The sequence below is a fragment of the Pomacea canaliculata genome, linkage group LG8 (assembly GCF_003073045.1).
Source record: "Pomacea canaliculata isolate SZHN2017 linkage group LG8, ASM307304v1, whole genome shotgun sequence".
Classification (NCBI taxonomy): domain Eukaryota; kingdom Metazoa; phylum Mollusca; class Gastropoda; order Architaenioglossa; family Ampullariidae; genus Pomacea; species Pomacea canaliculata.
Window position 1 is genome coordinate 19,541,471 of NC_037597.1, and position 25,298 is coordinate 19,566,768.

The window sequence follows — 25,298 nt, forward strand, 5'->3', positions numbered from 1 at the left end:
GTAAATATGGCAGAGATTGATTTACTTTACACATGTAAACACAGAATATTTTGCCATTTCATTCTTGCTTGAGGAACATCATTTGGTGGGAATAAACTAATTTGGCTTTATTATTGCTTGCTTTTTTTATTTTTTAGGCTTTCCCCTTGACCATTCCACCCTTGACTGAACAATTCATATGCAATCTAATCCCCAGTACCAGTGAACGAGTCAGTGGCTCATGAATTGGTAGTTTATCTGTTGGGTAAACTTAACTTGTTGTTTTCTACTCTTGAGCACATTGCTTATGGCCATGAATATAAGCCCTTGTCTGCAACTATACCCCATGGAAGGAAGCTGTAAAGAAATGGACAGAACTCTCCGACAATTGAACACTTGAAAACAGGGAATTTAAACGAGAGCACGATGTTCAGATTGTAAAATACATTCTCTAGGAATAATTTGTAAACAAGGAGGTGATACACTTGATGAGCAAACAGAGGAAGTGTTCTGTGGGATCATCTGATCTTTAACTCTTTGTACTTTATTTGGAATGTCCTGAAGTTCCGTCAAGGAAAGCCATGTGTAACATAAAGACATGTCTAATCATTGTTCTGCTATGCTTAATTTTTACCTTTGTAAAGTGCATGTGTTGATTCTGTACATTCATGCATTTTAAGTTAAGTGTGTATTTGTAATGATATTTAAGATGCTTGTGGCATAACATTGACTATGATCCAGATGTTCAAATGACTTACAGGTGTTACAAGGTGTGGTGTCCAGCTTTTCATTGACATTAGATGGTGTGCCAAAAAACATGGGATTTATCGCAGATGCTAAGGTTTGTGAAGCTTTAAGGAAACAATGAACTCCTTTGAATGTATGCAGGCCTGCTGGGGAGTGGCAAAGGAGAAATTAAGGTAGATTCAGATGACAGAAAAAGCACCTAATTTGGAAAATGCGCTTGTCATTTACCAACAAGAGTGAAATATTAGTTTGACTGACTAAAAAGCTCAGAATCTTATGAAATTCAGGTTAAAAGTTTATTTAGTGCATGAGCTGTTGGACTGGTTACCAAACAGCTTGCTTGAAAACAAAAACGATTAGCCATGACCTCACTCTGTCAAGACCATCTTGACCATGTCAAGACCAAGTTGTCCACTTTCTGAAGATGATTGATCACAACCCTGAGACAACTTTCATCTTCACAGAAGATGCTATTCACATTTAACAATTGCCATCAAAGCAGTGCAGTGTTTAATACTGTTTCTAAGCAAGATAAAACTAGATAAAGATTGTTTTTTATACATGAATTTGTCGTATGATTGCAGTTAGCTTGACAGCCTTGTTACAAAACCTGTTAGACCCTTTCATGTTAAAACATACATAAAAGAAATACCAAAATCAATTTTTCTTTCATTATTAAAAAAATAAATATCTTGTGTTATCTGGTTAAGTTTTCTTTTGGTCGTGGGAAAGTTTTTTTTTGGCAATGGATGAGTTGGTCTTGGCATGGTTCATTTTGGTCTTTGTGGTACTGAAATTGCCTTTAGGTCCATGGTTGAATTGTCTTGATTGATTCTTGGTCATTTTGTCTGACCCTCACCTTTCGCACTGAAAGACTTCTCAAAGACAGTTGTAAGAAGGTAAATGGGATTTGTAAATCATCATGTACTGTGCTGTCATATCTGCTGTTGTGCTCAGGCATCATTGGTGATGGAAGTTGTGAGTGCGTTGTTATCTGCGGAGACGGTGGTGTTTGCATCAAACAACTGGCGGCTGCAAGAAGACATGATGAACAACATGGCTTGCCTAGGAAAAGTGTGCTCTAGTGATATGCTTTACACTCGCGTCATACCAGTGCTTTTACACAAGATGAAGCATGGGGTCAGTTATATATATCAATGTACACACATACTTAATATTTTTTCTAGTTAAATTTTGAATGTTCCTGCTGAATCATTTAAATATTGTTAGGGCTAGCAAATGTAACCTTTAAATTTTGAGTACAAGTTTTAATAGATGTAATATTTTTCCTGAAAGAAAAGTCTAATTTGAGCCGTAAGAATTTTTGATTTAATTGAAATAGTTTTTTCATTACTAGAAATATCTTAAACAATGATAGTTGTACTTTTAAGTGAAAAAAGTTTTTTGGCAATATTTTTGAGTGATATTAAGGTCTCATCTCATCACGGTTTTTATAAAGTAGCTAAAATATAATAGAATGACGTTTAACTTTAGGACGGCACAGCCAAAGTTAGCTTAATTTTACATAGCTTTATCTTTTTTTTTTTAATAAAAGATTACAGATTACAGTTTGAAATGCTCTGCTACCTATGCTAAAGTGAACTATTACAAGTGCATGATTTTCCACAGAGAGCATTGCCAGTTAGATATGCAGCATCCAGGTCCCTTTTGGTGTTGATGCGGTGTATTCGAAGGCTGGATCAGCGGCAGTATCTGGTAGACTGTATATTAGAAGGTAGATATTATGATAGGTTTAGATTCATAAAGTTTAACTCATGTACAGGACTGAATGGAATTAATTTTGATTGCCTTTCATTATTTGCCTGGCGTAAAAGCAAGACTAATGTGAAATTATTGCAAAAACTGTAAGAAAATGAAGTTTTTGTTTTTTTTATAAATTGATTTACTAATTGCCATGTTGTGAAGAAAGAGTATTCAGAGACCAAAAAACTGGATTTTTTTTTTTGTTGACAGATTTCTGCCAAGGTCACAGCTGCCACAGTCGTTCATTGTTCCTGGTTATCTGTAAATATGTAATAGAACTTTACTCCAAAGCCTTTTTCAAGGATAACTTCTTCCTCTATGTGTTGCCATTGGCCTTTGATCCTGTGCCCAACATCCGCATGCGTGCGTGTGCTCTGCTTCCTGATCTCAAGCGACTGATCAAACTGCCACACGACACTACTTTAAAGAGCTCATTGGAAGCTTGCATCCGCAAAGTCCTGGTGAACGAGAAGGATAAAGACGTCTTGTTTACAATGAAAAATGTAGGCTTCCTGCCTTTGAATCATTCGCTCACTGTGTTATGCTAACGCAAACTGAAAGTTTTGTGGAAGAAATAGAAAACTGGAGTTGAGATTTATCATGTATTTCATGAACTGTTATGCATTATCATACGGACTATGCATCCTGACTTTTGCCTGACATCTTTCTACTTCATTACTTTAACCAATAAAATGTAATTGTTGTTTGCAGGCAGTGGATGAGCTCGACCAAATACATGTTCAGATGGAGTTAACAGTAAGACCTTGGTTATTGCTGCTTTTGCTAGAAGCATAGAATAATGGGGTATAGGATTCTGTCCCAAAGATGGTGAATTTTTTAACTTGAACAAATTTCAGTAAGTAAAACATCACTAAAACAAGAGAGGTTTGTACTCCATGACCTCTGTTTCATATTTAATCTTGTCCTGTGTAAATGTGCCGTTGCAGAGTCAGGGCAAAGATAACTACCATTGACCATTGTAAATGATGATGTGATTTCATTTTCATAACCAGACTTCATGTGACTGAGTAGCTTGAGCCTCATCTTAACTGAGGTCTAAAAATGAACACGCAAGCTTCTTCTTTTTCATTCCCAAACAGGAAATTTAGCGCCTGTCACCAATACAGTGAAGGCTGGCTGCCCAGAGTTCATTTCTCGTCTCGGGCATGCTGTTCTTTTCTGCACGTGGCATCTATTTACAGGGCTGGCTGCTTGCCGTAATATAGCCTCAGTTGCTGACACGGCGTAAAACACCACTCCCCCCCCCCCCCAAACAGGAAATAGATTTCAAGGGAAATAACTATATGTGGCCTGCCACCACGAAATGAGTCTTAGGTCTTGTAGTAGAGTCCCAGAAAGGTGATTACGGTCATCTCTGTGTCATCAGACTTGCACACTTCACGCCCTTCTAACTTGCTTTAATTGTAGGACTAGGGAAACAACTTTAGTATCAAAAGAAAGGTCAAAACCTGTGTATTTGTAAAATATGCAATTTTGTCAAAATCTCAAATTTATGGTACAAGACTGTGGTGGTAGGTCACATATAGATTTGCGATTTAGTTTTTGGATGTAGAAGTCCCTCCCAGAATTTGCTCATTTTTGAGTAAAAGTAAAATTATTATTGAACCCCTTTGTGAGTTTCCAGCAAACGCTGTGCATCTTATTGCACTTTATATTCCAAGGTATCCTGGTTGAGTTAAGAGTTTGTTAGGTTTAGATGATGCATTCACTTAGAATTTAGGATGGACACATGCTAGTTGGCAGAAAAAATTGGATTCCATTGGTGCTTCTAAATGTTTTTGTTTTTACTAAATTTGATTAGATTCCTCGATTAAAACCTATTGAGGAGGATGCTGATGACCTAGTCAAGGAAGAAGAAGAGAGGCAGCTACTGGAACTGGAAGAAAAAGACAGGAAGGAAGAAGAGATGAAGGCCATCAAGATGGATAAACGCCACTCAGTTCCTAGTAAAAGAGATTTGCCGAATACCAAAATACCTGCACCCAAGAGATCACATGGTAAAAGCCTGTTTACTTGGTTGATGCAGTTATTGGGAAAGGGAATCAGGACGTCGTGGGGGGATGGCCGTGCACAGGGCCTGTTTTGTCCCATCTAAGCCCATTTAAGATTGGTTTAGATTGTTGATTATTCTTTATATGTCTAATTCTTTTTACAATCTGCAGTAATAAAGTAACGTCTAATGTGGTTGTGTGAAAAAAAAATGAACATATTTGCTTCGTTGCCTATGCTAGTTCAATGGCCTTATTAATTATTTTCTGGCTGTTTCTGTCATAGCCATAATGACACTGCAGTGCATTGACTTTGTCAGTGGATGAAACTGTACGTTAAACTTAAAAACAGATGCAGATAACTATGCTTTTGTCACAAACTGGTTAAGAACAAGATTAATTTAAAATTTCATAAATAAATGGAGCCTAGTTTAACTCAGGGCTTACGTGATTATTATTTTTTAATATCCCAAGTTATTATGCATGAAGTAAATGTGTGCACAACTACAGCAGGCTATAGGTCAGATCATGCATTGCCATAGAAAAGAGACCCTTTGATGGAAGTTTAAACATCTCTGGGTTAGGGTTAGGGTTAACCATGTCACTTTAAATGTATCTTACGAAATACTAAGCACAGAAAGTATGTTCATAAATGATACATAAACCTCGGGCAGATTTTATTAATGGATCATGTATGGGAGAAAACATTTAATGTGGTTCATTTAAAATTCTTCAGAATCAAAAATGAATAGGATAAGCCAGCCCTCTCCAGCCAAGCCAGTACAGAACACTGCTAAGCCAGAGCAACGTCGATCAGTAGGCTCACCATCTACCTCTACCACTAGCACTGCTGTCACAGGTAGGGGTAAAGATGTTAAATCTACATTGCTCAGTTAAAAGTTGAGTAATATATATATACACAAATGAATGAATGAATATATACACTAAAATGTATATATGAGTGAACATATGCCTGAACCAGCGTGCATATGTGTGACTGAATAAGGAAGAAACTGGAAACTTCCACATGCTTTTATTGTACTTTGTATTAATTATGATATTCTTTGAAGTGAAATATACTTAGTGAAACGAGAACATTAAGAAATAGCTTGGCATTACTTTTGAAAGATGGTTATTATCACTAGGACTGGTGTGACATTTGTAGTGTATTACCAACTTTTAAATTGAACATCTGTACACATTTCTGTAAATGCATGATTCTTTTTGATTTTTAAATTGTTCTAGAGATTGCCTACAAGTTGCTGTTTTTCCTCCAAATTTTCCAAACTCTATTCTTAATGTTCTCTGTGTTAACACTGCTGCTAGTTTTTATTTTGATACAGCTGAAACTTCACCCTTTCAAGAGGTTCGCTTAATCTTTCTTGGTAAATACCTATCTAAACACATTTTGTTTTCAAGTGGATAAGGATAAGTTAATTTTTAATTCATCCACCCTCATCCAGATAACTTCCTGTTCAAAGGTCAATAGGCTTCAGTCAGAAACTTTTTAAAATGATCTTGGATTCATAATGTTGGAACATGGATATGCATCTGTTATCAAGACTACAGCCATTGGAAAAAACATCAGTTAGGTCTATGACGGGTGCCCAACCTAAGGCCCCTGGGCCACATCCGGCTCGCAAAGGTGCCTCATCCGGCCTGCTTATTTTAACCAGGCAGAATAAAATTTCATATTTAACGTCATGATTCTGGCATAACCACGATGTTCTGCCCACGAGATTTTATATCATGTCCAGTTTGGGTCTTGGGCACCACTGATTTATGGCATTAAAACTGTGACAGGTCTCAATGTATTGTTGAGAGTATTAGCATTTTAAGGCTTTTATTTTACAGAAGGAGGTTAGATATTCAAATTTTGAAGTATGAATTATCTTGAAATGAACTAAACCCTATCACTAAAGAATTCCAAAAATTATTTAAAAAATGTATTACAAAAATGTCTTTATCTAGTGTTGCTTTGTGGGGTTGTTCTGTGGCATTGTTTGAGAACTAGTTTTTTAAAAAAAGGTGAAGAGTTTCATCTTATCAGCTGGGATGGATTCTCTCCTCTGATCTTTTGGGCATGCCACTACAAAGTGGTGGATTGGGCTTTAGCTGTGTCTGGTGTAACCAGAGCTTATAGCAGACACAATTGCAAAATTTTTCGTTGTGTATCTGTGTACAATGACATATAATAGGGTATCTTTTGCACCAATTAATTGAACAGTGCAGTTGTATGACACTATGTGCCATAGGAAGTGTACATGTACCATATGACTTGGCCTGGAGGGAATGGTTTGATCAGAGAGTGGTATTTTTGTAGTTCTAGAATGAAATGTTCAAGCCCACACTTTTTCTAAAAGTGAGAACAGACTGTATCATGATAAAATCCTGTATGAGCCAAATACTTGACTCATCTTACATCTTCCACACTTACACCTTCCTACAGAGAATGTTCATTCACTAGCGTTCTCACTGACTGCATTAGTTGCCATGTTAGCATAGCATTGATATTCAGAAAGCCTAATAACAGCTGCAAAGTGTAAGTGTTTACTGTGTGAACTTTATCATACTTGTGTGTTACATGAATATCATGCTGTATATATATATATTCAGTATTATCCAAGGTTTGGCATTACCGCAGCAGGTCTTGGAACATATTATGGAACATAACTGTATTAAAAACAAATAACAATCCAATATTTTAACTCAGTCCTTATGTTTATGTCATTGTTTGCTGACCAGTAGCTGGACTAGCAGTTTGAAAATTTTCAACTTAAGAATGATATTCTGCTCTTGGAAAGGAGCTGTAATATTAACAAGTGGAATGTATTCACTAAAAAGTTATGTATCTTAAATTTTTTCTTTCTTATTTGAGATGATTAAGATAGAATGTTATTAGAAATACTAACGAACAGTATTAATCCAGCAAGACTTATAATATACTCTCTTAAAAAAAAACTTTACATGAAAGATCTTTTAAAAGGAATTTTTGCTGTTTTCATGCCATATTGATTAGCTGGACAAAGTCATCAGCAGTAGCATACAGATTATTTTTGAAGGGTTCAAGATCTACATGGTATGGGTACAATTTGTTTAGTCCAAGTTTTTAGGTAAAAAACAAAATCGAAACCAAACCAAAAGGGTAAACATGCTGCCTGCAGAGTTCAATGGGATGGCTGAGGGGCAAGAGAGCGTGCTGCTACCCCACATGATCAAGTCCAAGTCCACAACCTCCATTCCTTCTCTCTCACACATCCCCCGGCCAGGTGAGAACAGTTTCCTTTTCTTTCCCACATCTTCCGGCCAGGTGAGAACAGCTTTGTCTCTGACAAACCTCCATTCTTTCTCTCTCCCACATGCCCCAGCCAAGTGAGAACAGAACAGCTTCCTTTTCTCTCCCACATCCCACAACCAGGTGAGAACAGCTTTGTCTCTGACTAGCCTGGTTCCTTCACATATCCTTCAGTTTGCCTCAAAAGCCAGAATTCTTTGTGTCATCAGGAATCCATCTGCCTGAATTTGCATTTAAATTTCTTAGTTTACATTTACTCTTATGTTTACTTCTTTGACTTCATAGCTGAGAAAATATGAAGTTGAGAAATGGAAACAGGCCAGCAGACTTTATAAACTTTATCATGATGACTACATAAAATGCTTCATATTTTGTGCGCTGGTTGCACACATTTATACTTCTCAAGTTTCTTTTCAAACTGGTCTGTAGCAGTAATTCAGATTAAGGTTAAAAATGGATTGTAATTAAAAAAAAAACCTAATCTTACATTTGTAACACATTCTCTTAGCCAGAACCATGGCAGTAGACTATTAGTTGTTGGATCTACCTTGGTATTGTAGGATTTTGACATGCTCAATTTCTGCTCTTTATTCACGTTTGACACTTCCACTTCAGCTTCTCGCCCTAGCACCCCACCCAGGAAGGAAGCCTCGTGCAGAATTCCTGTTCTTCATTCGTTGGGAAGACCAGGTTTGTCATTTTATCCTGGCAGTTGGAGCTGAGCTTGTTGAATGTTGAATAAATAGCAGTCCTCAGCACCAGAACCAAGCTTGAAATGATGTGTGGTATGCATTTCCCTCTTGCATGGTGATCATTGCTTGAGTTGTCCTTGGGATTGTTGGAGTTGTCTTCCCCAATGCTTGAGCATATTCTGCACCATTTTTTTTTTAATAGTTGATGAGTGGCTCTGCATAATGTGATTTTCATACAGGTGTAGCTGTACAGGGGGAAAAACAGAATATTGGTCATAATCTGCAATAATAAGTTCACTGGAACAGTATCAACATGTACTCTGCTTGAGTCATTGGAGATGGCTTTTGTTTGTTCCTTTGTTTGAGGTGTGTGGACTTGGTCTTGTAGCAGTGTGTGCATGAGCCTCATTGTTATACATAAATGCTCTAGACCCTTCCCTATATCCCATTAGCTGCCAGATCCCATTGCATGCCAGCAAAAATCCCTAACAATAGTAGTAGTAAAATCAAGTATTTAAGCATAGCATCTAGTCTTTGGCACTTTAAACTTGCACTTAATCTTTGTCACATGCTAAGATCTAGTAGTTCTGCTATTTATTTTTCTTTTTTGAATCCAAACATTTTGCAGCAAGATATAGTCACCAGGCTGACTGTCGCAGGAATTAACATGAACACATTTTTATTCCGCCTGTTTGAAATGGGTGTTACAGTCTTTTTCACAGTTGCTTTAATATTGTTGTAGTCAAAATGGTTACAATAGTTTTCTATTTACAAAAAAAAAAAAATCGATTTGTTCTTTAATTCCTAGTCTCATGTTCGCGTTTATAAATGGGACATTGTGTGTGTGTGTGAGAGAGAAAGAGAGAGAAAGAATGAATATAGATTGGAAGCGTATTAAGAAGATTGCATATGTGCTTGTGAAACAAAATAATTTCCTAATGTTGTCCTCACTGTAGACATTTTGAGGTGATTTTTATAGGTAGACAAATACAAGGAAGGTGCTATAAGCAATGAACCTTTACTCATCTTCATCCGTTTGTCGATCAGCCTGAGGGATGCTGGCTGCTTACCATACATATTCAGATTTTAGGGAAGGAAACCGGTGACGTGAGGCAGTGCCTTCTACTTGGCTCTTTCATTCATTGACCACCATATGGACTTAAGCATGCATAAGATACTACTTGAAAGAGCAGATAATTTACAAGTCTTCAAGAAATAAGTCTTGATGAATTCACAGATTTTCAATCTGATTAGGTCTGACAGTTGTTTTATTACAGTTCTCCTCTAGATGGCAGCAGACATGATCCTACTTTTAGGCATGGTTATCAGGACTTGCATGCCAGGAACGTATCAGAGCAGTATAATTGGATTCCTTAGCTTAGAAATTGCAGCAAGGCTTCAAGTCGGGAAGCTTGGAGTCAAGATTTGTGAAAAGCAGGAATGTTCTCGTGTTCATTAAATTGAAGATGTACAGAATGATACTGAAATACTAGACGATGGTGACAGATGGAAGGGAAACAGAAGAATGAATTAACTTCTGGACATCTTGAGCATGTTTGTGAGCAGCAGTAGACAGCTACACCCATCAGTTACCTTGTGCAAACAATTAAGTTCATGCATACATGAGAAAGAAGACATGGGGCTTTTACCAAAGTATATTAAATAGCTGAACTTAACAAGCAGTTCCTTTTATTCACTTTATCCATGTTTGGTACATTTTGTGTCCCATTCGATCTTGTGTTGCATTTTGTGCCAGCAGTTTCTTTTCCTCTCAGTTTAACCTAGTGTTGTGGTTTTGATGTAGTTTTGTGATAGGTCTTTTGTGATTGGCATGTTTGATTGTATGTTGTACATGCATGTTGTGCCATAATGTATTATGTGAACTCTGTCCTGCTAAGCCAGATGTGTGCCTGATTGTCACTTACTGAATTGATGGGAAAGACTAATGGGTCGTGTCAAGAAACATGCCACCTGCACACAGTGTGATAGTGTTCCTAAACTCTTAAATTTGTTGTGACCTCACACCCTTCCCCTCTTCAACACCCAAGCAATTTTAGGAGAGCGCTAGGGTTTTGTGGAGTGCTTTTAAAAAATGTGAATTAATTTTTGTTAAATAGTTTAAAAATTCTTTTGGGGAAATGGGGAAATATCTTTGGTGAAATATTTATCAGATAGCTATTTACCTTAAAAATTGAGTCAATGAAATGCCATAAAGAAAATGAAAATTTATTGAAATTTTACACCTAATAATAAAGTAATTTGGAAGGTCTTGAATCACATGTAAATACTGAATTTGGTGGGAAACAAAGGGGAGTAATCCTATAAGGCAGCACAGTCAAGAAGAATACAGTACACTTAAACAAAGGAAAGGTTAGATTATTAAGAGGCAGGAGATGCATAACAACGTGCCACCTGTTGTGTTCATCCCATGCAGTGTTTGGGGGAGCTTGATTCATAGTTTTATTCTTCTTGTAACAGTTCTACTACATTAATACCCAGTGTGCGACCAACCACTCTTATTCTAATCATCATCATTTAGCAACAACTTCTTTTAAGACTTTCAATGATTTCTTTTTCATTTTGTTATAAAAATTCATAACAAAAAAAGTCTTAAAACTGGGTAAAAAAAAAAAGGTTTTACTTTTTATTTTTTTGGTGTTGTTCCTGTACAGAGTATGTGGTCATACTTCCATTGTTTTGGCTGTTCATGACTCTTGATGATTTCTTTTCCTGGTTAAATTACTGCAAGTCCTCTCTCCCCAACCCTATACATGAATGTTACAAATAATCAGATGTTATGCTATTTTTATTAATTATTTGTTGTCCAAGTACTGTGAGTTGCTTTTCAACTCATGAGGTCAATTGAATTTGACCATTCCTTTATTCATTATAATCTTCACCTTTAACACTTTAAACATTTACTTGTCCCAAGACTCTTTGTCTGAAGCTGCCTTGGTAATGTGGTAGGAAATACAGCAAGCGAGGAAAGTATTCTTTCTCAGAGTCTTCCTAATGTTAACTCACCTTCTAACCTGCCTCTTGTTATTACAACCAATTTTTTTTAAAAGTCACTGGTCAGCTGTTATTTGCTGATATCAGTAGTGTGACACCAAATGATTCAGGTCATAGCTTTGAGGGGGCTTGAAAAGGAGGAAGGTTGACCTTGTAGCTTTACATCAGGACTAGTAGACCACAGAGGAAAACAGATAAGTTCAGAAATAAATACAAAGAGATAGATTTGTGACACATTTTGCTTCCAGCCTGTGCAGGTGAACTTTAAAAAAATAAACGTGTTCACACATGATGTTTTGAGTGACATGAAACATAATACCATCTTGCACTCTGCCAGTTGTGCCTGCTTTGTGGTATTTATTGACTTGTGACTTGCACTTGTTGGCAGCTACCACTTTGTTGCCTTTTGTGTATAAATGTCTACAAACCAGACCTTTCTTTTGGAAAAGCTGCTGTTTTCTGTGTGCAATTCTATTTAATGCTTTGGGTTCATATTGTTCATGGTCAACAGAACTGTTGTGAAATAATCAAGCTTTGTACAAAGTACATATGCAGTCTTGATTAAACATTTTGATAAACATTGAAAGTTGTTAGTATGACAGAATCTTTAAATGTTTAAGGGAGTTTATCTAGATATTTTATACACATTGGTATTATTTTTCAGTCAAGTTCATTAAATAGCATGCGTTAATAATGTAAGATTTTCTTTTTTGAATAATACTTTCAAAAGGTTTACTTCTTTTGTCCATTTCAATTGTCATCTAGATTGACTGTTATCAGATTACTATCATTTTTGTGGTTTGTATGTTTGTTAATTTACAGAGAGAAATGCAGAAAACAAGCCACAATTTAAAAAAAATGGTTGAATAGTAATAAAATAGTCTCCTGAGCAGTTTTCAGAAAGCATTTATTTGTTGTTGTCCTTGCAAGAGACAACATATAACAGTTGGTTTTCACCACTCATAAACCCTGTCTTCTGACAGATAATTTGATTATGACTAGTTTTCTCCTCGTGTAAGCCTTTTTTGTGGTCAGTGCCATGTTGTGGTGTTTTCAGCTGCTTCAGGGCCAGGAACTGGCTTAACTAAGCAAAATTCCTCAGCAACACGCTTGGGAACCAATGTGACAGCAGCTTCAAGGTGAGCCAGGCTCACCACCTCATAAACGTATAAGCATAACTTTAATCTTAACACTGTAAAAATATCAGTGTGTCTGGTGAATATGTATTATGCATTACAAATTGCCAATTTTAGGTTTAGGTCCTATGGGCATTAAGGTCAGAAATCACAAAATTAAAAAATATAGTGGTTTTTCAGAGTAATGTTGACTGTACAGATTATAGTGTAAATACTGTAACTTTTTAAGATGTTCATACAATTCTTCATATTTATTATTGATGCTGAATCTGCTTGTAATTATATGGCAAATGAAATACACGCTCCCTCTTTCTTTTTCTCTCTCTCTGTCTCACACATCACATTTTCCACCTGATATTCATGCTTTGGCTCATCCAAAATGTCTGAGCAGTTGACTGAGACAATACACTTGTTACACTTATATTCATGGTAAAACTTCAGGAAGCTGTCCCTGTGAGATATTTAATTGGTACTTGTTACTGGTGATATGAGAAAATGTACTTTCGGACTAATGGGAAAATATGTTGCCTTCATTCGCATGAGTCCTGTCCAAAAAAAAAGCAGTCAACATTGTTGGGTATTTGATACAGCTTCCCTAATGACATGTCCTTACTAAAAACATAACAAAAGTCTTACCTCACTAGTTGCCACCCCCCAACAAACTCAGATTCATTTTCTTCTGACCCATCCTTCATATCTTTGGCCATTACTGGTGTTGCCTCGCAGGAAGGGCTCAGTGGGCAGCTTACCGAGCACAACAGCACGGCGAGGATCCCTTGGGAGTGCCTGTAGCACCAAGAGTGGTACTGATTCTTCCTGGCAGCCTTGTAGTCCTGGGGCTAGCAGCACAACATATTGCTAACTGGGTGGTTGATGCAAAACAGTCAGCTGTGCTGTATTTTGGGCTGATTTTTAGTTGATTACTAAGCATTAACCATCCAGCTAACATCTTGTGACTTGTTGTACATCTGGCCTTGGGTCATTACCCTCTGCTGATGCACTTAACTGTCCCCATCACTGCAGCTCTGTAGACGTGGCACCATTCCCACCCCTGCATTTGTTTTTTGTTTGTTTTTTGCACACAGCTATCATATTCTCACTGCTTTGTGATCACAGTTAACCACTTATCCATAGACGTCAATGTTGGTTCACTTGCATTTTTTTTCTTCTTGTCAGGACATACTGCATCTGTAAATAAAACTTAACCTGCAATGTTTATTAAAATAACTAATTAATCACTGCATATGACCAAGAAAGTTGACTGGTGATTTGTTTTTTTGTAAAGCACTCGACACATGTTTATTCCACTGCTTCACTTGTCAAAACATACTCCTTGAGTATGTGATCCTCACTGATCTAGCAGCATTGAGGTTGCGGGTTATGATTTGTTACCCAACAGCTAGTAGACATGTATCTTTCCTCTGTTGCTTTGATTCAGATAGAAGAGTACTAATTTAGCTTGATCCAGTAAACACAGCTTACATGTAGCTCCAGTTCTTCATAAACAGGGCTGACTGCTCAAAAATAATATGTCCTTGCCATATGGCTACTGTCCAATGTTAAAAATAAAAGACTATCAGAGCATCTATATTTTAGGCATATATGTTTTCAGGATATTGATTATTCTCCTTTTTTATTTTCTGTCCTCCAAAAATGTATACATTTCTAATTAGCTCTACCCGCTGTGTGTTTATCTATGTGTGTGTGTTTTAAATACTCTGCCGATCCTTGCCCACATCCAGACTTTGGCTCCACGTTATCATCAGATGCTCCTGTTTTGCTGTTGTGTTTGCCTCACTGCTTGAGCATGTGTTATTTGCTTTTAATCAACATGACATTTCATTCATTGGTGTTCACTTTATCACTAAAGTACTTTAATTAGCCATCTTATTTTCAATGCTTGAGAGGTGTTCTGACTGTGCTATCAGGTCGCTGGTTTTGATAAGCAATGAACTTCTATCTTGTGAACTTTGTGCAAAGATTGTGGCTTTGCCAATAGAAAATGTCTGTCCTGGATGTATTTTGCTAACATGATAGGTTTTAAAAAGTGGCTGCGATTGGCCGTTCATTTTTGAAAATCGGATCTTGCTCTTAATTAAATCAGAAAATGTATGTGTGCCTGTACATATATCTGATGCTAGCTTGTCCTGTAAATCTTTTTTACATTGAAATTTGTTGCAATTTTTTGTGAACATTTTTTTTATTATTGAAATCCACATTGCATCTGGAGGCTGCAGGAATGTCACCTGTCAACAACCCACTATTTTTCACAAATCTAAGCGCTGTGAAGAGCATTGAAAGCCAAGCAAAGACTGTTAGATTCATTAAACAAAATGCGTTCATGTCTGTTGAAATGTAAAGCCACTGTCTGTCTTTCCACATCTTCAGATATGACACTTAAATAGTTGCCTTACTTTTGAGGCGGGCCTTTTGCACTATGGTTACAGGTTGCTAGGTTTTGAATTTTGTTTTGGCAGTCAAAAGACATTATTTTCTTGCTAAACATCATGAAATTTTTTCAGTTTAGATAAAAATGGAATGATTTAATGTACAGCTATCACTGTTTGAAAAATGCTTTTTCAAAATGACATTGGATATGTTCATTTTAGCAAGACTTGATTGTGAAAAGAAACAGCATGTTGATATTTTCTCATCGCCTGTCTGTAACTTTATGTACATGAAATATTAGTCATACTATTAGGACCATATTTTTATGATCTGCAAGGTAGGTGATGTTAAAGAAGGGATATATTGTGTCAAAACTGAAAGGGAGATTGAGCGGTAAAAAACACAGGATGTCAACAACAAAAAAAAATACAGAGGGAAGTGACTAAAGATCACTGTCCACAGATGTTTTACACCGACGCAAATTGTCTAAGCCTTTTAGGTGAAGGTGATGAGGTGCTGTGATGCATTGCTGGGTGCATGAACTCTGAATTCCAAGGGTATGGATGTGGAATGAACTTGAAAAAGTAAATACAAACGGTTGTACTTTTATCATCATTGTACCTTTACATAAGCAAAGCAACAAGTATTCCAGCTGCCATGCTGATGCATACTTTAGAAATATGCCTAAACACATGACAGAATAGGAAATGAGACAGTTCTGAGGTGGTACAGCTTGAGTTCAGTTTACTTATTGAAGGGGAAGTCACCCATTCATTTAGAGATCATGTTTTCCTGATACAGTAGAATGATAATCTTTACACCTGTTATCGTCATCCTGCATGATAAGTTGGGATTTGTGGATGAGGTTATAGACGGGGCAAAAGAGAAACTTTGATCACCATATTTATTTTTAAATAATCAAATATGATTCTTGTGTGCTTTAATCATAAACCACCACTGTGAATGCCAGTGCTTAAATCCATCCCAAAGGCTTGTTAATAAGATTATATTTGTGTGTTACATTCTTGGACAACATTTAACAGCTTGGTGTGTTCTTACTGCCTTTTTTTTTTGATACTTACAAACTCACTCTGTCCCTGTATTTGTGATGCATGAAGTTTGCTTTACAGATAATTGCTCTTAGGCGGCTGTAGAACCTGCAGTTAAAAGTAGATTTTGACTAGACTCAGAATTGCAGATGCACACTATTTGCATGGAAAGATGAGTAAGACCTTAAATATAATCTTTGTTGAAGGGTCAAGCAACTTCATTTCAGGCAGATGCGTTTGTGGAAAATACGTGTTTTTGATGAACAAATGAAAACCATATTTTCTGACCATTATCAAAGTAATTCAAAAAGATGATGTTGTACCTATCTGAAGGAGACCTTGATGCCGGTTTCAGTTTTTAAAAGACGTAACTTACAATGAAATATTTTTGAAAAAACTATCACAAAATGGCCATGAAACATGCTTTCATAAAATCTTCTTTTCCCTCTTGGCCTTTCAGACCCTTCAGGTTCGAGGGCAAAGAGCAAGCCTAGCAATGGGGGAAGTGCTGGTGGTCTTGCATCTAACAAGTAAGTCTTTGCAACAGAATACATGCTTCTTTCCTTCCTGATAGTGTTAAAGTTCAGTCACTGATGTGGTTTTGCTGCTTTTTTTATGGTTTATCCATTTGGGGAGGTGGATAGCCAAGTTGCTAGAGCACCGGTGTCCAAACTCAGAGATGTGCTAGTTTGAAATCATTTAGCATAGCAAACTTCTTCCAGTTGACTCAGCTGTCAGGAATGGGTACCTGACTCTATAGAGGGGTGGGGAAGGTAAGTTATCAAGGGGGAGGAGGTGGGCACCACCCTCACATACAGCAGACCCCAAGAACAGTGAAAGCTCTAGCACCTCACTCCTCAAAGGTCAGGGGATGACCTTTTACTTTCTTTTTAACCTATCCTGTGGCAGGGATCTAAGGCAATCATGATGTCTGGCTTCATTTTTTTAACCTGACCATTTGCATAACATTATCGTTTTTAGCAACAAGCATTTTTTGTGATTTTTGTTGCAGGCCTATCAGGAAAATATCCAAGTCTTGATGCTCAGTCTACTCTAAGTTTGCTTATAGCGACATTTCCACACAACCTGAAGCTATTCCTGCTGTGTGTGCATGTGCCAGATGTAGATTTTCTTTGGATTTGCTGGAACAAAGGTTCCAGGAGACTTCTCAATTCATTCCATTGGAGACTGGGAAGCTTTACCAGCCTGAAGGCATCGGCTTGACAGAACAAGTAATCGGTTGGCCTGGATGATAGATGCTGACATTTTGCACCTTGCTTTGAAACTTATTTCAGGACCTCAGTTGCAGAGGCATATTGCATTTAGTTTCTGCAACAGAAGCATGGGCAGTCACAAGGACTTAACATTAGATTGTTCTTTATGGATACATATTGTAACGTAACGTGATACATTTTCAAAATGATTTCATTTTCCGAGTCACAAATCTGGTATGTCTACAGATAACATACTCCTGACAAACTGACTGGGGTTTACATTTTTCCTGTAAATAAAAGGTTTAATTTGTTAAAATAGTTGTTAATGTAATCAAGCATTGCTAATAAAATAAAATTTCTGATCTTGACCAAGTAGTGTTAAGAGTAGTGAATCCCTGATATTAAATATGCAAGCATGACACTCAATGATTTTGGAGATAAAAGGGCATCTATATATGGTTGTAAGAGGTGATGCAAAGGGAATTATTCTTCGCTTACTTCTAAAGCTGGATTTATTCCTGAATGAAATGGGTTGGACAAAATTTACAGATAATTTCTGAGATGAATGCATTAGCTTTATCTGCCATATAAAGGATAGATAAGGTCAGTTGTTTTATTTCTGCTTTTCTATTGAGAATCTGTCATCCCTTTGGCACAAAATGAGCACTTGGCCAAGAAACATTTTCTGGTGGGTATTAGAAGAAAAGTTAGAGCAATCCTTTGCTTGAAGAGAAATAGGCCAATAATTTTGACTTCACTTAAAAAGCTTCATAATTTTATCCCCTCCCTTGAAATGGATGAGGCTGACCAAGAAAGGAGCGGGGAGAGGGAATGACAGAGTAGATTTAATAACTGAAAGCTTGAGGGAGGAAGGCAGCGAGTCTGACAAGGTATGTTGATAAACACAAGATTCTGGTGTAAGTAAATGCTGCCACCTTAAAAGCGTTTACAGTTTATTAATGTCCTTTGTTTACAATAAATAGAACAGAGTGACTGATCATTAGGCACACATAGGTGACTTCTGTGTTTATTGACCAGTCTTGTACCCTTCATTCTATAACAGTTTTTTTTAAAATTTATTTTAGTTCAACAGCAATACTTGTGCAGGATGCTCAGCATTGTTCAAAGACCCGTTATGTCTTAGAGAAGTATCTACATGCCTTTGCATTACTGTCTTGACTCCAAGATAAACAACGTAAAGCATGTAGTGTAGTTTCATCCTTCAACACATCGGCTTCCAACCACTAATAATGGGTAAATCTAGCATCCATTTAGGTCATTTCAAAATTTGTATGACTATAAAGCAGCAATGAATACATTTTGTTTAATACATGACACGATGTGATAGAAAATATGTGTTGTATAAAAGTGAGCAATAAGAACGAGAGGGCCAGTATAAGAAACAGGGGTACAGCTTAGAGCAATCACAAGCTATATGATATGCAGAACAATAACAACCGGCTGTGTGTTAAGAGCGCTAACACTCTTACACAAGTCTTAAATTCATGGTTTATAAGGAAATTCCATAGCTGGGTAGAAGCGTGAGTAGAAAGGATGGAGGCTTTGCATGAAAATAGTGATGCTAGAAGTGAATGGCTTGGTCTTCTGTTCTCTGTTTCTGTTGCTCAGGCATATTAAAGGAATTGAGTTTCTGTTTTGTCATCTTCATTCTTTTATAAAATAGTCTGAGGCAGCAGTGTCATATTCTAATGATTTAAATTTAAGATGCATTATTTGATGACTGCCATTAGGTTGGAGGGAACTTGTGGAGGTGGGGCAGAAGGAAGCAAAGAAGGATGGTGGTTAACTGCAAGAGGAACGAAAGTACAGAAGCTCCTGTAGCATAAATGGGAAAAATTATAAGCAAACACAATTTTTGTGTTCTGCAAGAGAAGTCTGTCTTTTGTGGATGAGCAACTTTGCACTGTAGCAGGGACCATATACAAGTGAATTGCTGGCAGATGAGTTTTCTGTGTTAACATCTACTAAAAGGTCTTAGAATGAGCTTCTGGTTCTCATGAAGAGAAAGCACGGACAATGTGAGCTCTTGTGTTGATGGAAATACAAACAGTCAAGCTTTATAGTCTGTTGTGTTCTCAACTCTATCGGCTCTAAGCCAGTGGAAGATATGGCTGGCTTGCCCAAGACATGACACTTACCATTCTGCAAAAGTTTATGTCAACAGACCACAATCTATTTATAGATCATCCTTGATTGCAAGAATGTGCACTACAGGGGTAACCAAAACCATTCTTTTCCTTCTACCTCATAATTCAGGCAATTTTGTCTTTTAATCATTTTTGCTTTGCATAGAAGTAGATCAGTGACTAAATAGTCAAATCATAACTGGTAATATGTTCTTGTTGATAGGTTGAGTTCAGTCACTTGTTCACATATCTTCTCAATCCATTTGAGTGTTCTCCCTGTCTGATAGCATGAGATATCATTTCCTCTGCTCTGTGATGATTTCACTCAGCAATAGCCTCAAAGTGTGAATCAGTTTTGAAACTCACCAGTGATGTGAAAGATGTTATTTAATTATTTTTTAAATTCTAGAAAATTAGTGAGGCTTAAAACTGTTGAATAATTTGTTTTCTTTATCTTTTGGGGAAATTTGTGTAACATTTTATTGCATATGCTTAGAGACAAAAGCAAAGTTGACTAGTTCATGTTAGTATATAGAGCTCATGAGGCTAGTTTATTCTGGTTTTCTAAAATGTACAATTTTTGTGTTGAGTAAGTAAATTAGCCTGTGAAAAAGCTGGCAGGCTTTGCAATTGTTGCCAGGGAGTGTACTTAAATGTAAAGAAAGACCATGTTTATTACTTTGCTGAATACACTCTTATAAACTGTATAATCTCAGGAGCATGTCACATCAAAGCTGACGGCATTTAGCATATTAATCTTAAGGTTAACTCATCTTAAGATTAATTATGAAACGAAAGCTCAAGATCTGCTGGTTGCAGATAAATTACTAGATGACTGAAGAGTATTTAAGTTCTTTTTCCCTGTAGGATGCTTTTCAATTTTAATTTGGAAGATTTGTTATTTTAACACATTGTGGAATGAACAAAAGATTTATTCCTCAGCATTGAACATATGATTTTCTGTGCTCAGTGAAGTCACAGAATATTTTTATTTAAAATATGAAGCATTTTGTTTGGTACGTGAATTCTAGGTTTTTATATGTGAACATGCATACCTCAGAATATTGACACGCAGCGTGTAGCTCTTAGGTTGGCTGTCAGTAACTGTCATCAGCAATACACAGTAGATTCTGGGAAGCGTAATTGTGCTTTCTTCTCGGGATAACCTTTGTTTGGATTAACAAGGCTTGGAGTTTGACTTTGAATGTAGCTATGCAAAGCTTTTGATGGGTAGAATTTCAGCAGTTGCAGAAAACTGCCTACGTGTCTTACCTTGAGTGGTGTTCTAGTATTAATGCCGTGGTGTTTGTTGACATAAGGTGTCTGACCCCGAGTGGTGTTCTAGTGTTAATGTTGATCTTGCTGTATGTTGGCATGTGATCTTATGTAAGTTTCTTGTTGCTCATTCACATTTGCCTCCAGAAAGTCTAAACAAATCAATCAGCATCATTTTCTCAAGATTAAGAGTTCTGAAAACTCTCATACCTTGCAGACTCCTCCTCCCTTCTCACTGAGAAATAGTGCAATGCCATAAGACTAAATATGTTTCTTATCATCCATAACATAGTGTTAGATGTGGTTGTATCATATATATGCAAGCATATCTGCACCAGATTCTGAGATTATTGAATCGACAAACCTCTTATGATTTGATTTAAAATACACATATAAGAGCTGTAGATGGGAATATGTTGGGTACAAATGTCACCTAAAACTTTTTAAAAAAAGCATAATACAATAGTAAAACTGTCTTGAACTTGACAAATCTTTTTACTGATGCAGAAATTTAGAAAGTGAGGATGGTTTCCTGTGAGGAATGAAAATAAGTGAGAAGCAGAAGAGCATTGGTTTCGTAGGTTACTTTTTGTGTGTGTGTGTGTGAGTGGAGGGTCCTTTTATTTCTAGAGTCAAATGTATAATAGCACATGAAACAAGTATTTAAGTGAATGTGAGTAGCAGAAGATGTTTCAAGTTAGTCTTTTCTTTGACGTGCAAGAATACTAACAAGTTTTAAGACTGTGTGCTTTGTTTGAATATATTTTACCTTGATTTATAGATGAAAACAAGTATTTTTTAATGTTTCTGGTTGAATTTTTGTTTCAGCACAAAAAGCATCAAACATAAATGCGTGTAAAATACTGATTTCTGTTTTCAAAAGAAACATTCCTTAATTTGGCAAATTAGGAAACATAATGGAGGTCATCTGCATCTTTCATGGGGGTGTGTGTGTTTAATTGTCTGTTTGCATTTTAACCAATGTAAATGTGAAGGTAAAAGGTAAAGGTCCCACAGCCTAGTGAAATGTAAATGATAGAATGTGTCTAGGGCAAGACCTGTGGAAGGAAGAGCCCAACTTCTACTAACTGCATGCAGCCTTTTGCCTTCTCTGATGTTGGTTACCTTTTGTTGCTGAGTGGATGGGGGGCAGGGGAAGTTGTCCCACCACGTCTAAAAATCCTGCAGCTACTAGAAAGCTGCTCCAAACCAACTGTACTTACCACCAGGGCGCAGAGTCTCCACCATTAATATAGTTTAGCACGGGACTATTGATTCGGTGTCAGTGGGAGATAATTAAAGAGGAAGACCTGTGGGCACAAGCAGCAGTGCAGTGTTGGCGCACATCAAGAATTTCTACTAATCTAGATTTTGTCCTGTTGTATATGGAATATTTTATGTAAATTTTGAAGTCCTTTTGGTATTTATGTTTGCAAACATGCATTTATTGAACAGTGTCCTGAATTGTTATTATTGATGTCCACTTTTGTCGAGGCCTGGAATGCCTGTTATGTGGTGCATGAACGATAATTTTGTTAGTAGTGCGGTTGTTTACCTGCTTTTACAATCAAATAAGTAAACATTGTACTGTGCCCTGCTGTACTTTTTCAATCCAGTTTAAAAAAAAAATTGAAAAGTTGGGCTAAGGTAAAAAAAAAATCAGATCATGTGGCTCCACTGTGCAGTTAAAAATCATTCAGCATCAAAGACAGTTTTTATCTTCTAGTTTGCATCAAAATTTAAATGTTCTTGCTGAGCTAAGTTAGCAGTAAAAGAAACATAAGAATCGGTATATATATATACCTTTGCAGCTGAGGACAACAAATACAAACAAGGTTTGATTTGGAAGAACCATGTTCTTTAAGGGCAGTCTGTGCAAGTTCCCTGTCCATACCTGAAACTATATAGTTTGTACTTAGGAGAAAGTGCCAGTCCTTGCAGTGGAATTTCAAACATAATATGAACATTGTCCTGGAGTCCTTGTATACAAGGATGATCAAAATGAGAATTGGTCTGTAAGAACTTCCTCAAAAGTGTCTCTTCTCCAGATAGACTGTAAATGCTTTGAATCCGGCATTTAAAGGTCATTTATTTGCTGCAAAGACAAGCAGTGGAAGAAACGGATGTAGACCCCACTCCTTTCCTTCTCATCCTTGATCGGCTCCATCCCTCCCCACTGCATGCGTTATGTTGATGTCTTCTTGCTGTGCTTACGTTTAATTGTTTATGTGAGTGAGGAACGCCAGACAGATTGAGAGAGAGAGAGAGACACCATTGTCAGATGGATGAAAAAGAGCTTATACAGTTGCCAAGATTTATATGGCCGCATCTCTAATGGCAAATCTTCAAGAGGTTCCAGATGTTATGTAAATTTGAGTGACAAGCAGAATATAAAGAGCAGTTTTGTTAAGATTACCACTTCTGTTGCTGGAATTCATTATTCCTGTTCAGTACAGCACTACTATGTAAAGAATATATGCAGCATGATCTTTGACTTTGACATTTTCATTCGCTGTCTGTGCAATAATGGCATCTTTGTTAAATAATTCTGTGTTTCTAATAACAAACATTTGGAACATTCCGTATTAAGAAAAGAATAAGAAATTATAAAATCAGATTTTATGATAGGTTCAATAATATTTTTATGATGTTCATACCGTTTCTTCCACCCTCCCCTTGTCAACCATTTAGGAAGGATGAAATAAAGTAATTATGAAGAGATGTACAGCATTTTGTGGTGTGAAATAATTTCAGGTTGTTTCTGTATAATCTGAAGTGGAAGAACTGTGTCAGGGATTTTTCCTGTGATTGATGTAGGATATCTTACTAGAGTACTAAGTTGTTATTTCCATTTCCATGTTATGAAAACTGTACTTAAAGCATCGATATTCAGTTTGTGATTCTAATACACTGTAACCAGTTTTTCCAGTTTGGAAGAAAGAATTGTATTGCATTATGCACCCACTGGATATGCTAAATGTGTTTAATTGGATTATTTTCAACAGTCTGGATTGTTGAAGTCATTCATTTGTTTTTAAGGTTGGATGTGCTTTAGCCCGTTGCTACCCAGTTACCAAGCATTTGCCAGCATGCTGTCATTGTGCAAATTCTTTACAGGTAGTAACCTTTCATAACCATATAATTTTCTATCTCCTGTTCCATGTTGATGGCTTTAATCATGTAACTGCTCTTTAAGAGTGTCCTCCCTTTTGTGTAGCACACACAACCATGCAGATGGGTCAAGTGTTAGCCAGTTGTATAGCTCACCCTTAAGTGGTTTGATGTAATGATTGCTATTCAATCTGGTTTGATGTAATGATTGCTGTTCAATCTGGTTTGGGTGACTAACGGTGGTTTACATGCCTTTATTTCAAACTCACCAAGTACATTCAGCATTGTTTCAACCTTGAAACTGCCAGTAATTGGATTTTTTCTGTCAACTTGCAAATAAGCTGCTTGTGAAGAACGCAATTGAGATGTAACAGTTGACAGAAGTAAATTAGTGCTTTGCAAGCTGCCATGTGCTTGAGCTACAGGTTAAGCAACTCCTTCAAATAGGACTTGGCAGTACGATGTCATCGTTTCCCACCATCTCTGCAGCTGTATCTGACACATCCTTGTAGGATGCGGCAGTGCATGACTTTTACTTTGCACCAAAATGCAACCTCCCCAACAACAGAAAAAAGCTTTTAATAGGCCTAATCAGTTGTTTCAATGCAGTAAGAAAGTGTTTATTTTGTACGTTCTGTGGTGCTGTCAGCAAGGGGACTGTTTCCTGGTGACTGAAAGATAAACATTCACACTTTTGGAAGCTTTCCCTACTGGATACTTTTGCCATGGTAAATATACCTTTCGGGCATAATGCATATGCAAACATTGGGAATGTATTCATGGTTGATTGGTGCGTGTTCGTGTGTGTATATGTGTGAGTGTGTGTGCATTGATTGTTAAGATAGATTTCACTTTTTGCTTATTGGCATTTACTGCTGATTACCAGATGAGAAAATGTGAGCAAATGGTCATTCAGTTGTACATCACAAGGATCCTGCAAGGGGGTGGGGTTACTAAGTACATCATAATTTCATTAATAGAACATCTTTTTTTTTTGATTCACAAAACCGTCCATTTGTCAATAATTACATCATCAGTACCAAAGCACCAGAACACTTGTATACTTTAAACATTTTGGCAGTTTTGTTTCTTTGTTCTTACAGATAACATGTGTTCATCGTACTGTGTACTGTTAGAGTTCATCCTCTTATGAGACTTGCACTGATAACCAGTGTTTATCATGTATGTATAAAAAGTAAAGGTGATGTTCACAGTTTAGATCTCACAGGACTTGTCATGATCGTGTACTTGCACAATGTTTGTGAAAGAGCGAGTGTGCTTTAAGTTTTTAAACCAAGCTGTGAAGTCGTCTTTCTAAGCTTTTGGCATTAGGTCCAGTATGGAGTGGAGGAGAAACCAGCAGCCCAGTGGTTAGAGCACTGGCATCCCACCTTCAATATCTGTCAACTCAGTTGGTTCCTGACTCCTTAAGGCAGTAAGGGAGAGGGGATGAGCCTGCCCTGACATTTACATGGCCTGG

The 25,298-nt window shown here is 37.0% G+C and overlaps 1 protein-coding gene across 1 annotated transcript in view; it reads left to right on the forward strand.

Moving 5' to 3' along the window:
* The window catches only part of LOC112570413 (serine/threonine-protein phosphatase 4 regulatory subunit 4-like), a 66,813-nt gene extending 41,777 nt beyond the window's left edge, over window positions 1-25,036 (forward strand). The window contains exons 13-26 of the mRNA XM_025248829.1: window positions 138-209; window positions 740-820; window positions 1,684-1,866; window positions 2,356-2,461; window positions 2,701-2,993; window positions 3,202-3,246; window positions 4,313-4,508; window positions 5,236-5,358; window positions 7,664-7,768; window positions 8,410-8,484; window positions 12,556-12,637; window positions 13,361-13,437; window positions 16,532-16,601; window positions 17,084-25,036. Of these exons, the coding sequence (XP_025104614.1) occupies window positions 138-209; window positions 740-820; window positions 1,684-1,866; window positions 2,356-2,461; window positions 2,701-2,993; window positions 3,202-3,246; window positions 4,313-4,508; window positions 5,236-5,358; window positions 7,664-7,768; window positions 8,410-8,484; window positions 12,556-12,637; window positions 13,361-13,437; window positions 16,532-16,601; window positions 17,084-17,111 (1,536 nt within the window). The 3' untranslated portion in view covers window positions 17,112-25,036. The remainder of the gene's footprint in view (window positions 1-137; window positions 210-739; window positions 821-1,683; window positions 1,867-2,355; window positions 2,462-2,700; window positions 2,994-3,201; window positions 3,247-4,312; window positions 4,509-5,235; window positions 5,359-7,663; window positions 7,769-8,409; window positions 8,485-12,555; window positions 12,638-13,360; window positions 13,438-16,531; window positions 16,602-17,083) is intronic.
* Window positions 25,037-25,298: the final 262 nt, after the last annotated feature.